Source organism: Cydia fagiglandana, chromosome 3 (assembly GCF_963556715.1).
Source record: "Cydia fagiglandana chromosome 3, ilCydFagi1.1, whole genome shotgun sequence".
Classification (NCBI taxonomy): Eukaryota; Metazoa; Arthropoda; class Insecta; order Lepidoptera; family Tortricidae; genus Cydia; species Cydia fagiglandana.
In genome coordinates, this window is record NC_085934.1 from 17,916,248 (window position 1) to 17,930,495 (window position 14,248).

General features: G+C 39.0%; 1 protein-coding gene across 1 annotated transcript in view; it reads left to right on the forward strand.

The window, feature by feature from the left end:
* The first annotated feature begins 5,599 nt into the window (after positions 1-5,599).
* Positions 5,600-14,248, forward strand: part of LOC134680251 (tripeptidyl-peptidase 2) — a 29,388-nt gene continuing 20,739 nt past the window's right edge. Inside the window, exons 1-11 of the mRNA XM_063539344.1 lie at positions 5,600-5,801; positions 5,884-6,015; positions 6,160-6,346; positions 6,717-6,867; positions 7,210-7,373; positions 8,259-8,502; positions 9,181-9,311; positions 9,518-9,680; positions 11,066-11,136; positions 11,569-11,708; positions 12,930-13,107. Of these exons, the coding sequence (XP_063395414.1) occupies positions 5,637-5,801; positions 5,884-6,015; positions 6,160-6,346; positions 6,717-6,867; positions 7,210-7,373; positions 8,259-8,502; positions 9,181-9,311; positions 9,518-9,680; positions 11,066-11,136; positions 11,569-11,708; positions 12,930-13,107 (1,726 nt within the window). The 5' untranslated portion in view covers positions 5,600-5,636. The remainder of the gene's footprint in view (positions 5,802-5,883; positions 6,016-6,159; positions 6,347-6,716; positions 6,868-7,209; positions 7,374-8,258; positions 8,503-9,180; positions 9,312-9,517; positions 9,681-11,065; positions 11,137-11,568; positions 11,709-12,929; positions 13,108-14,248) is intronic.

The following is a 14,248-nucleotide window of genomic DNA, read 5'->3' on the forward strand; positions in this document are numbered from 1 at the left end:
TTCAATAATTATTAACAATTAAAGAGCCTGATAAAAACTGTACGCTTACTTCTGTGGAGTTCTTTCTAATGCTAAAAAAAACGAACTATAGGGGGGAGGGGTTTGCCAAATGTGACCAAGTGTGACAAGGGGGGGGGGGGGTCAAAAAACCTAGAAATTGGTGTGACGTAATTAATGGATGACCCCTTACCTGACCTTATTGTCACATGTTCAACAAAAACGATTTACAAAAGGTGATAGGTTTATGGTGGTTGGTATTGTTTCTTTTTAATAAGTAAATGTAACAAACTATAAGTACAGTTCTAGATGAAATTATTATAAAATTTGAGTAACTGTGTGTAACCATACATAATACTTTGAGATGTTAAAATAGGATACCTACTCCATTTTTACTGGAATTTGATAATGTTTTAGGCAAATAGACAAATGTCAGTTAACCTCTCCCCACTCCGTTTTCAGTCGACCAATAACCTGGATTCCTTAGAATTGAACCCAGTTTTTAGCCATATCTACTGTGCGTTACTGCAGGCCTAAACTGTGACAAACAAATTGAAAAGTAATATTTAAGGAAATAATTAGCTCAGTTACTACACATTTAAAATTAGTTATAGAACTTAGTGACAAAATAGATAATCTGTGCACACGAAAACTAATCAAAGTGTTACCTAACAGGTTGTTTTGATGTGTTACTTACGTTGCCTAGCAGAAGGTTGTGGCAATGATATAGGCCCCACCCAGGCAAGCCTAGGGCTGCTGTAATAATGCAGAAACTAGGCAGAATTTCGTACCACATTTTATTGAGCCGCCCAGCAAAATATTACAGAAATAATATTGTGCTTGTTCGTGAAGTGACAGTAGACTGTGTGTTGCCAGTTAATTTGTTTGAAACGAAGAAGAAAATTAAAGAACGTAAGTAACGATATATAGCTGGTCAAGCAAACCTTGTTAGTAAAAAAAGGCGCGAAATTCAAATTTTATATGGGTCGATATCCCTTCACGCCTACATTTATCAAATTTGCCACCTTTTGCTACTGACAAGATCTGCTTGCAAATCTTGTCAGTAGAAACAGGCGCCAAATTCAAATTTTCTATGAGACGATAATCCTTCGCGCCTACATTATTTAAAAACACAGTGTATAATGCCATACGATAAATAAATTTGCCACCCTTTTTACTTAAAAAATTTGCTTGACCAAGTATAAGTAAGTTGTATCAAAGAGTAGTATAATATAGAGATCTAATTATAAAGAGATCCACAGACCTTGCAAAGACCTTGCCCTCCTTGGGTGTACGAGAAATATTAGGGTCCGAGAAATAGAGCAGTTTAAAACTGATTCGGATTTAAATTGTAACCTGACAGTTTATTCTAGAAAATCTAAGGTTGCCCCCAGAATCTCGCGAACTAAATTGACTTGACAGGTCAATGTGCACAAATGATACCACAGTTTGGCCAGTGCTGTTTATATCGATATTTTCTAAAAAGTTTGAATTAGAGAATATCGCGAGAATTCACCGCTAGCGGCGCTACTGTTGCGCGGTCAGTTAAAATGTATCTTTAAGTCATTTAAATTATTTTACAAATGTTAATTGGTATTTCGAAAATTGTGCATTTTTATAGTAATAGATACAAGAATATTGGGTAAACATATTGTAGGTAATTAAATAAATATTTTCTTATTTTTATTTTATTTGTTAGGAAAACTTACAGCTAGAGTACCAAGTTGTAGGTGATAACATAGAAACAGTGATTTTGGCTCTAAATATAAATAAGGCCGACCCAGACGGGGAAATAAGATAACATTTCTCATTTATTTTGTGTGATGTGGACGTAAAAATTAAATCGTCTCGGTGATCCGTATTGCTTCGATTGTAAAGAAGACCAGTCCCTAAACTGGACATTCAAGTTGATAATTAGGTCAGAATTTAAATACAGTTAGACCAAAAAAAGTCTGCAGCGATTTTAATAGCCCAAGCAGTGCAAGTATTATTTTAAACGTCAAAATTCTATGAAATTATCCTTTGTTCTCCGTCTGCCTAAACCGGATAGTGCCTATGTCGCGTTATGCCTAAACTTCAATCTTTAGGGGCATAAAAACTATCTAGCTTGCTGGCCGTTTCGCTGTTTGTCTGTATAGTGGACCGGCTGTTTAGAGCTCGTGCCTAATTCTTTAAGTGACATACTCGCGTTTTGCCTAAACTTCAACTTTCAGGGGCGATAGGTCATTTCTGCTGTTTGTCTATAGTGGACTGCCTGTTTCGAGCACTTACCTAAATCTTTAAGTGGCATAGTAATAATACCGCTGTTGTCCTAATGCGTGTTAGTCGTAATGCGATGTAGCTTAACAGCCATTTAGTCTTAATACCCTTTAGTACAAAAGCTATAATGGCATGTTGGTAATTAGGAACTTGACGTTTTATGTCATGTGCGATTTAGACTTGAGAGCTACATAGGCACAATCTGTTTTAGGCAGACGGAGAACAAATGACGTATTAAATAACAGGTTCACTGAGTGGGCCATCAAAATCGCTGCAGACTTTTCTTGGTCTAACTTTAATTATCGATCAATCTCATCTACCGGTCACATTGTATAAAATTAAATCACTAATTTTAGATTTATAGCGACAACCGCGAGCTCTTGAGCGCTGGTGGCCTAGCGGTAAGAGCGTGCGACTTGCAATCTGGAGGTCGCGGGTTCAAACTCCGGCTCGTACCAATTTCCGTGTTCTTATAACCCGGCAACCTTCAAATCAAGAGTGAACAGGCACCTTCTGGGCGAGCTCGGCTACGCCTCGGCTAGTCTGTGGCCATGAGTAAGGCCATTCATAATAAAAAAAAAAAAAAAAAAGTTTTTCGGAACTTATGTACGAAATATCATTTGATATTTGCCAGTCGCTTTTCGGTGAAGGAAAACATCGTGAGGAAACCGGACTAATCCCAATAAGGCCTAGTTTACCCTCGGGGTGTGAAGGTCAGATGGCAGTCGCTTTCGTAAAACTAGTGCCTACGTCAAATCATGGGATTAGTTGTCAAGCGGATCCCAGGCTCCCATGAGCCGTGGCAGAATGCCGGGATAACGCGAGGAAGAAGAAGAAGAACCGCGAGCTCTTGATATAAACAACTTGCCCCCAAACCTGCATATTAAGAGCCAACAGGAGTGGTCATACCTCCATACAAACGTACTCGACTGTTTCACAAAACAGATAGGTACAGAAATCAATCTACATACAAAGTGCGCTCGAGCAACGCACACATAAGACACTGCTCACGGACACGATATCTCGGACCGGTTGGGACCACTGCGAGCGCGAGTGCCATCCACTCGAGACACGCGTCTGTGAACTTTTTTGTGCAATAATGAAGAAACAAAAAAAAGTTATTATAATTGTTCAGTAGATGGTTATTTAAATTCAACATTAAACGGTGAATTATCGTTTTTAGGGTTCCGTACCTCAAAAGGAAAAAACGGAACCCTTATAGGATCACTCGTGCGTCTGTCTGTCTGTCTGTCTGTCTGTCTGTCCGTCTGTCACAGCCTATTTTCTCCGAAACTACTGGACCAATTAAGTTGAAATTTGGTACACATATGTAAGTTTGTGACCCAAAGACGGACATGTAACGTAAACAAATGAATTTTAAACATGGGGGCCACTTTTGGGGGGTAAATGAGAAAATCAAAAAATAAAGTTTTTCAAACTATATCGTGTTACATATCAAATGAAAGAGCTCAATGTGAGAATCTCAAACATATTCTTTTTTATAATTTTAGAATAAAGAGTTTAGAAGTAATTCAAGAAAATAGGCAAAAAATGACCATTCCCCCCTTGATCTCCGAAACTACTGGGTCTAAAATTTTGAAAACAATACATTAAATAGGTCTTTACCTATAGATGACAGGAAAACCTATTAGAAATATGTAGTCAATATATAAAAGTCATATATAAAAAAATATATTGTTAAAAATTTAGTAATGTACGGAACCCTTGGAACGCGAGTCCGACTCGCATTTGGCCGGTTCTTTAAACTACCAGTTTAACAATGACATTAAAATTAAAATATTTTAAAAATTAATAATATTTTAAAAATTAATAATAACTTTAAGTTATTATTAATTTATATTTCCATTTCATCCCGTTCCATCCTCAACAATAAATCAAACAACTAGCTATACGAGTGCCACTACCACGATAGTTTTTTGTGCATAAGCTATAGTTAACAACCCTAGAGCGACCGCCGAGCGTAGGTATGAAATGTGAAGTACATACATGTGATTGACTTCTGTACCTATCTGTTTTGTGACTGTTTCCTCCGTGAGTTTTGATGCTAGAGCAATGATTTTTTCAACACAGATTAATATTGTCAATATCTGTGTCGGACCGTTTTGCTTTTTTGGATATTTTTGTTTTTTAAGGCTCTAGAGCCTTTCAAAAATGGCCAAAATGGCCTCATTGACTATGCCGCAATGAGAGGCGTAGTATTCAAAACTGATATCAATTAGCCAAAAAAGCAAAACGGTCCGGCACAGATAATTTTCGCCTTGTCCTTATCGCATTAGTTTTAGGAGCCGCTTCCGTTAGCGAGATGGGTATATTAAAATATTTAAAACTCAGATCCTGTTTCGTCTTAGTATTTAAACTTGTCAGTTTCACATCCGCACCTCCTGATTTGATTGGTAACGTCACAATCTTACAATTGATTCAACCACTTTTCGCGTCACATTCATACAAATTGAAATCGTTTGTGACCCCTTTATAATTATCACATGGGTAAAAGTTTTTAGTAAGTGCATCTTACTTATCGATATCATTTTATCGACATATACCCCTATTTTTCTTTGCTATTCCTTATCATTTTATTTGTCAAACTCATGTCAATTTAGTTCGCGAGTTTCTGAAGGCAACTTGTAAGAAAATCCATTGAACTAACTGAAAAACTGATTTGTTCTATTTACTACATAAATGTACGGCGGATTAATGTAATAACTAGCTTTTGCTCTCTTTTTTTTCTTAGATAATTCATGCTCGTTTATTGAAACATTAAGCAAATTAATATTGTATAAAAACTTATAAACTAAATTATATAATTTCTTACATTTCCATTTACCAAGTAATGCGCCCACCACAATCCATACCCAGGCAAAGCCATAGCACCAACAATTATAAAATAAGATGGAAGAATATTAAACCACATCTTATATGGATAATAAAAGATTTGATCTTTGGATTCGATAACAGATAGGAATTATGAGTATTATGTATGACACTCTAAAATTGACTTTTACTTGTTATAATGTCATGTATGCATTTTTATTAACACATTTTTTTTAGTATTATGGCCAGTATAGGTATCATATAAACCAAATATAAACACACAGAGTAAAGTTGGTGGAGTTGATTTGCAGGTTGATTTGTTAATCATATTTGAATCTTTGATTTGAATAGTGGAGATGTAATATAAGTTTGTCTAAAGAAAAAGTCGTGAAATTTAAATTTTCTATAGTAAGGTTTAACCTCCGTGTCTACATTTTGTAAATTTGCCGCTGTTTTCCACTGACGGAAATGGTTAGACCGACTATAACAATGATATCTACTATTTTATTTTCTTCTTCTTGGCAACACTAGATATCGGGTCATCAAAAATGGCAGACGCACCGATCGACTGTGAATTCCCTGTTTGGGGATTATTACCGAAAAAAGAGACGGGAGTTGTCTCGTTTTTAAATAAAAATCCTCTCTACGATGGCCGAGACACTGTTATTGCAATTTTTGATTCAGGTGTCGACCCGGCAGCGTCTGGTCTTCAGGTAAAAAGTTGTCTCGTCATGGTTTGTTTCGTTCGTATTTTAGTGAATTTTTATTAAAGTTATGAATGGTTCTGTGTTTTAGGTGACGACCACGGGTGAGACGAAGGTTATTGAGAGGTTTGACTGTAGTGGCTGTGGCGACGTGGACACTAGTACGGTTATACGTAAAGTTGTTGACGGATGTATTACCGGCCTTACGGGGCGCAAATTGAAGGCAAGTTTCCATTCATGACCTAATTATTTTATTGAAAACTGTTTATTATTAACTTGTACACTAGATTTATTTTTCATATAATAAATATGCGTAATTTTACTAGTAACCTAAATGTTATATTGTTGTTTACAAATGTTTGTTTAGATTCTAGAATCTTGGAAGAACCCATCAGGTGAATGGAGGGTGGGTGTTCTGTACCCTTTCAGCTTGTATCCGTCTAAGCTAAAGGAGCGCATTCAGGAGCATCGGAAGGAGCACTTGTGGGATGTTGGACACAAGCCAGCTTATGCTGAATCTAACAAGCAGCTGCAGGATTTTGAAAGTGATGTTGGTTAGTATTTGCTGAGGTGTTGATGAATCTGACAGCAAGTTTCTTGAATCTGTATGTATGTGTGTATGTATAAACTCTTTATTGTATACAACACAAATATATGGCACAGGATCCCTCACCCTCTGATGCTAAACATTAATGTTCCCCCACATATGTTGACACGGAATTGGCTAAATCCGCATAATAAGAGCAAATTCAGTTCAGTTCGCATCCGCCGGCGCCTGTCAACGCATCAATGGCTTTTTTGCTGTTAATTTGCAGACATGAAGCTTTTTCCTATCGGCTTATCTGGGGAGACCCTTAACCACTGATGTGTTTCACGGTAACCGATAGTGAAGTTTAACAAAATGTTTTTATTTTTTTCTGATAGTATCAAAGAATCCAACGCTTAGCCCGGAAGACAAGCTGCTTAAGGAGGAGTTGGAGACCAGGGTGGAAGTATTACAAGCGGTTGAGAAGAAGTACTCAGATCTTGGGCCTACTTATGATTGTGTGTTGTTCCATGATGGGACTTCTTGGAGGTAAGAAGTTGAAGCGGCTTTTCCTTATCCTGTATTTATATTTTTTTGTGAGTACATATAACAATAAACTCAAAATGAAAATTATCTGTTATCAAAATCATTTATAATATCTGTTGGTCTCAAGATTGCATCAATATAAAAACATATTGTAATGATCAATGTGGACAACCTGATGTCTTTCAAATTGCGCAAAAAGCAAGCTTTGTAAGGCTGCTTATTATCTTTATTGAGGACTGTTCAGTCATTTGTACCCCTTTTTTAATATTATAATTTTTCTATGGTTTTTATTTAAATGACTATGTAAACTTTAATAAACTTTAAAAATGATATTTTTGCTAACAGAGCATGCATAGACACATCAGAGAGCGGTGATTTGGCCTCCGGTCCATGCCTCGGCGAGTACAGCATTACCCACGAGCACTCGCACCTGACGGAGCTGGACGAGATGACGGTCTCCATCAATGTTCATGACGAGGGACGCACGCTTGAGGTCGTCGCTATGTGCTGTGAGTTCATGTTTCACCTCCCAATAGGCCCGCTCACGTCCTGTCCCGTCCCGTATGTTAGTCTATCAGACCTGACTGAAGTTTTCCTGTCATCTACTCGAACGTTAGCTGGAAGAGATCCCTTATAGCAGCGGTCGGCAACCTTTTAGCAGCCCAGGGCCACATAAAAGTTAACGAAGATGACGCGGGCCGCACTTTGGTAATATTTGTGACTTTAGCAAACATTGTCGTTCTTCAGTATTACATACAAAATAGCTAGGGAGGTTCGCGGGCCGCAAGCGAGAGGTTGGCGGGCCGCTGGTTGCCGACCGCTGCCTTATAGGGATAGGTTCGCCTTTGTACTTCTATTACTGTAATTTATTTGTGTAAAGCTGTGTTGTGTACAATAAAGTGATTACTACTACTAGGTACCACTACTACTACTACATATCATAGACTCGGCATCCTGGCCTCGGCGAGTTATTATTTCACCCTCAATAGTTACAGCGAGTTATGTTTATCCTGTCATGGTTACTCAAATCATTGCTAACACTTTCAATGCTAATAACCGCCCCATTTCCGATACAAAATGATTAATTTGTAAAACCATTCCTAAACTATTGGTTAGCTGAATTAAAAATATTCCACTTGGAACTATTACAAATGAAGAATTAAAATGCTTTGGATTAGCAAAGTAATATTTTGCTTTTAATTAATATGGATTTCAGCAAAGTAACGCCTGATTTTATTCACCATTTAGAACTGTTTCTTTTAGCTCCATGTTTATACCGTGTGTACAGCAAATAAGATGCATTATATTGCGATCTTTCATAACATTATGTAATGTTTATGTGTGATATGAATTTTCGGAAAGAATTTGAGTACAACAATGTTAATCATTTACAGCGACCCACGGCACCCACGTGGCGGCCATCGCAGCTGGCTACTTCCCCGACGAGCCAGACAAGAATGGAGTCGCTCCCGGAGCCAAAATCATCTCCCTCACTATTGGAGACAGTAGACTGGTTTCTATGGAAACCGGCACAGCGCTGGTTAGAGCGTGTATCAAAGTCATGGAGCTTAGTAAAAAGATGAAGATTGACGTAATTAATATGAGCTATGGGGAGCATGCTCATTGGTGCAATACTGGGTAAGTAGTACTTTTTTTACCACAATTTAGGGGTAAAATAGGATATGCAATCGTGTGGTGCCGTCAGTGGGGTTATACTCCTACTTAGTTTTCACATGGAATGGCACTGAAAGAGGTGCAATTCAGTGATACCAGTGTCAATAAAAATAATTTCAAAAGGGGTAGTTATCTTTATGACCGTAGTGTTTATTTGATGCGGCGTTGTAAAACAGGAAAGGAGTAGAGTGTTGTGTTGTTGGTGGAATTCTGAGGAGCACTTCTGATAATGATGACTGAATGTAATTATGCACCAAGATAAAATTACGTATTACGTTCATCATCATCATCATCATCATCATCTCAGCCATAAGACGTCCACTGCTGAACATAGGCTTCTCCCTTATGGGGGGTGAATGCCATAATCGCCACGCTTGGCAGGCGGGTTGGCGATCGCAGTCGAGTACACTGAATTTGAGGGACGCTGCTGCCCGTCCACCGGTGGTCTTGGACGTAGTTTAAGGACATACCCGGGTCCACCGGGTACGTATTACGTTGTGTACACATATTTAATGGAGATTGGACTGACAGCTTGATGTTTGTATAAGACGTGTGTGTTGCTGGATTGTGTCCAACATGGCCTAGCAGCTAATAAAGCTGAAGTAGAGTAATTTATTTATTGAATTTTTTTTCCATGTACAGGCGGGTGGGCGACATAATCTGCGAGGTTGTGAACCGCTACGGCGTGTCGTGGGTGGTGTCGGCGGGCAACCACGGCCCGGCGCTCTGCACCGTCGGCGCGCCGCCGGACATCGCGCAACCCGTCCTCATTGGTAAACGGAACTATTCATTTCAAGGATGATTCTCGGTGCACATTCTGTAAAGTGTCATTCTATCGAACTTGCTAACTATGTAAAAAAAACTCACTAGTAAATTCATCATTTTTGACGGTTTTAATATAGCGGTTACAGATTATGCCTTATACTAAGTTTCTGTAATCCTTTCGATTAGCATACTAAAGTAGCACGTTGTTTATCAGGTGTTGGCGCATACGTGTCCCCGGACATGACGTCAGCAGCGTACTCGATGCGCGCGCGCGTGGCGGGCGGCGCGTTCTCGTGGAGCTCGCGCGGGCCCTGCGCCGACGGCGCGCCCGGCGTCACCACGTGCGCGCCCGGCGGCGCCGTCGCCTCCGTAGCTAGGTAACGTGTTCACTACTGGAACTGTACTATACACCAGCGGTCGGCAACATGACGTCAGCGGCGTACTCGATGCGCGCGCGCGTGGCGGGCGGCGCGTTCTCGTGGAGCTCGCGTCGGCCCTGCGCCGACGGCTGCTTTATTACTTTATCAGACATTGACGTTTGTGAATATTACATACAAATTGGCCAGGGAGGCTCGCGGGTCGCAAGTGGGAGGCCGCTTGTTGCCGAGCGCTGCTATCTATACACCATGGACAAGGTGACCTCGTAATGGCCCTAACTTTAAAAACCTAGTTTTGACTGTTTTAATGGTCTCCTGTAAGGGCCAGTTGCACCAACCACATTTGACAGACTGATCAACGTCAGCCGGCGCGCCCCGGCGCTTTACTATGAAACTTTCCATACATAAAATTTTGCGAACTCTTTAACAATACGAACAATTTGGTGCAACCGACCCTAAGTCAGGATTTTCTTCCGGGTTCTCGAACTGGTGGAGACATACCCCCCCGGAATATAAAACTTTGCGGGCCTGATTTAGTTAAATTATGTTTTTTCCCGTTCTTACAAATACATAAATCAAAATGACAGATAAGGACAAACGATTATTAGCTACTGGAGGTTTGTAGCGCGTTTATGAATAAGGGGGTAAAATGTCCATTTGTTCTCCGTCTGCCTAAAACGGATTGTGCCTATGTAGCTCTCAAGTCTAAATCGCACATGACATAAAACGTCAAGTTCCTAATTATCAACATGCCATTATAGCTTTGGTACTAAAGGGTATTAAGACTAAATGGCTGTTAAGCTACATCGCATTACGACTAACACGCATTAGGACAACAGCGGTATTATTACTATGCCACTTAAAGATTTAGGTAAGTGCTCGAAACAGGCAGTCCACTATAGACAAACAGCAGAAATGACCTATCGCCCCTGAAAGTTGAAGTTTAGGCAAAACGCGAGTATGTCACTTAGAGAATTAGGCACGAGCTCTAAACAGCCGGTCCACTATACAGACAAACAGCGAAACGGCCAGCAAGCTAGATAGTTTTTATGCCCCTAAAGATTGAAGTTTAGGCATAACGCGACATAGGCACTATCCGTTTTAGGCAGACGGAGAACAAAGGATAGACAGAGAGAATCATAGTATCTTTGTCTTACACTAGTACTAGCACCCAAAATAAAAGAATGAATATAGTTTTCCTGATTCTTACTGACTGACAAATTGGTTTGACCATATGTGAGTTATAACTTTGTTCGTATAATACTGCGTTTTCGGAAGAACGAATTCACTAGCTGTTTTGTTGACATATTTATGCTATTGAAATAGTATACATATTTAAAATATGTATAAAACTTACTTACTAATATTCCGTTCACTTGTCGCAGGTTTACATTAAAAAATTCTCAACTAATGAATGGTACATCGATGGCCGCCCCTCACGTCGCCGGCATTGTCGGTAAGTGGTTTTTATAAATATAACTATTGTGAACCATATTGTAACGATATAAGCCTATAAGGATTACCATTGGTCAACTAAATGTTTATCTGTTAGTACATTTTAGCCATTTCTTAAAATCGCGCATCTAAAGTGAGAAGTACTTGAAATCAGGCCCCGTAGACAGCATGCCAATCGCTAACGCTCCGTAGCGAACGAAACGCAATCGTCACTGTCTAATATGGTAGAGACACAAAACGATTCGATGGCGAAGTGTCACTAATATGGAAGAGTGATAGAGAGACACAAAACGATTCGATGGCGATGAGCAAGCAATTGTCACCTTGGCTAGGCCGCCAGAATCGATTCTAAATTTTTATTTGCTCCAATAAAAATATACTAATTCATATTTTATTGAATCTTAAAATTAAGTAATATTTTTTTTTATTTCAGCGGCGCTCATCTCTGGTCTAAAAGCCAAGGAGCTTCCATACTCTCCATACTCAATAAAGAGAGCCATAGAGAATTCAGCAACGTTCCTTAACAGCGTCGAGCCGTGGGCGCAGGGTTGTGGACTTATTAATATTGAAAAGGTAAAAAAAATAGTCTTGAAATCTGTACAGTCGACGTCAAAGATATGTTTACACTTTTCGCCTTATTACAAAGGAGTAAGGTGCAAAAGTGTAAACATATATTTGACGTCGGCTGAACATTTGCCATTAATTATATTGGAGCGGTTGTGGCGACAATGTCTGCCATCTTGTGACCTGAATCGGAACCATAAACTGTATATAGTCACTTCATGCCAAAGCAAGTGCTGCCCCCTATACTCTGTATATTTAGGTATTTATGTAAAAGTAAACAAAATCTACCCTCAAATGGCTCCTTAAGCCAGTTGAGGGTAGATGAAAACATTACTGTACAATTTTATTTCAATAAATATCAATATCAATTACATCATCAAATAATGTAGGTTAAAGTCAGGTCGTTCAGTGACTGATTCAGGCGGTTTTGTATTTGGTTGGTTAACCAATAAATGTTGTGACTATCCGAAAATTTACAAATTGTTTACTTTTATTTAAATATGTACCTAAAATTACAGACTATAGTTCACGTACTTTTTCTTGTGCATTGTAAGTTCTGCCATCTTGTAGCCTACATTGTATGCTTAAAAAATTATTTATTTCAGACGAAAGTCCATTGGGATTAGTAGTTAGTATCATCATCATCATATCATTGGGCTTAAACTTTTCCAACTCTCGCCAATAGACAGTGGGCTCCTGTGCTGCCCTATAGTTCATGCGTGTTCCCTATACATGTAATAGTACATTATTGTCGAGGCTCGGAAGTAGCTACTTGCAGGCTGAGGATTCGTTTTAAACGGACGACCTTGGGAGTAAGAAACATAAATATCATAGAAATATTCTACAAAAGCAACGTCCTTACGTATATATTTTCATAGAAACAAGCCCTTGCCGCCTTTTTATTTTTTTATTAAAAAAAATTAAGTGTCATTTTCTGCTGAAAATACGCCAACCTATTTGAGACACCTAAATAGTCGCGGTACTAATCATCTGTTTGGCTGTTTAATGGGCCTGTGCCTTCATTTGATATGGCCATTTCAACTTTTAAAAAGTTTGGAACTCGACAAATAATGGAATTTGTATGCAACATTGCAGTCCCAAAATCGAGACTGCAATGTTTTTAACTTTTTAATTTTTGATTGACCATAAACTACGCGCTTCGCGACCTATTTTTTAGAAGGCAAAGTCGACTTTGCCGTCCATTTTTGAGAAAAATTAATTATTTTTCAGACTTTCGATCACCTCACAACATATCACGCCGAGCCGGAGCGTGACGTCACAATCAGCGTGCAGTGCGGACCCCACAACGGCAAGGGCATTCTGCTGCGACCCAAATTGAACGATGTGCCCAAGGACATAGGGATCACAATCCAACCGCAGTTCTTGCAGAGCCATCTGGATATGGAGAGTGAGTACCAATGTAATGGTAGTTGTGTAGATTTTAGAAAGTGTTCTGGTTGTTGATTATTTTGGTATAAAGACCGGTTTTCCTAGGATAGCGGTGCCGTCATATAGCGGCCGTCTCCATATTAAATAATACGGCTAAATATGGATGTCGTAGTATTTGTATGGAGACGGCCGCTATATGACGGCACCGCTATCCTAGGAAACTAGAGCATAACGGGTTATTTATGGGAGTTTCATTAATCATGATAAAGTGACAATAACACTTCAAAACTACTTTTGACTTTCAACAATTTTGCTGGAGTTTGTATATACTTTTTGGGATTGAAACTGTAACAATTTTTTCTCTTATCCTTGATTATTCTTTGACCTTTTCTCAAGACCTCCTTATGGTAGTTGTCTCACCAGCGACGATAAAGTGACTTGCGAGCGACTATTAACTCGCGCAAGAAATATAAATATGTGTAGATATAGATCCTATGTGAAAAAAATTGATACATCGAAAAACCGTTAATCGCGGAGTCTTTTACTAAGAATACAATCGCATGTACAGAATAAACACTCGCTATTCACTCATTGCTGCCGGTTGGACAACTTGCCTTGCGTATCTATACCTCCTCCCATTTTTCCTCCCACCATCAAAAGGTTGTCAACCTCTTTGCAGTCTAGCGGAACAGAAGTGGCCAACCTAAAAATTATTACAATATATAAATAGGGCCATGGTGAAATGGGTAAATAATTACTCAGAACTATCAGAATAATTTTGATTTCGTTCAATATGTATTTCTTATTCCCATTAGGCCCAACAAAAGAATATGACCTGTGTTGTTCAGATGCTGTTTACATTTTACAACGGTTCTTTGACGGTATGTTCATTGTTTGGTTATTTGTAGTTAGAGTAGATGCCGAAAACCTTAGGCTGGGGTTTAAAATATCAGGACTAACCGTCAAGAGAAGACTGCCTAAACCATCCTAGTTGAAAAAGCAAGAACATTGCGTTATGGTCGTGTAATGCGCTCATTTCTTTAGGTTTGGTATTCAATCTGTCCAATATCTTTATCCAATGTGTATTGCGTCTCACATTATGCTTAATGAGAGGGGAAGACGTAATTACTAACCCGCGATGTCGAAAAACGACGTACTTT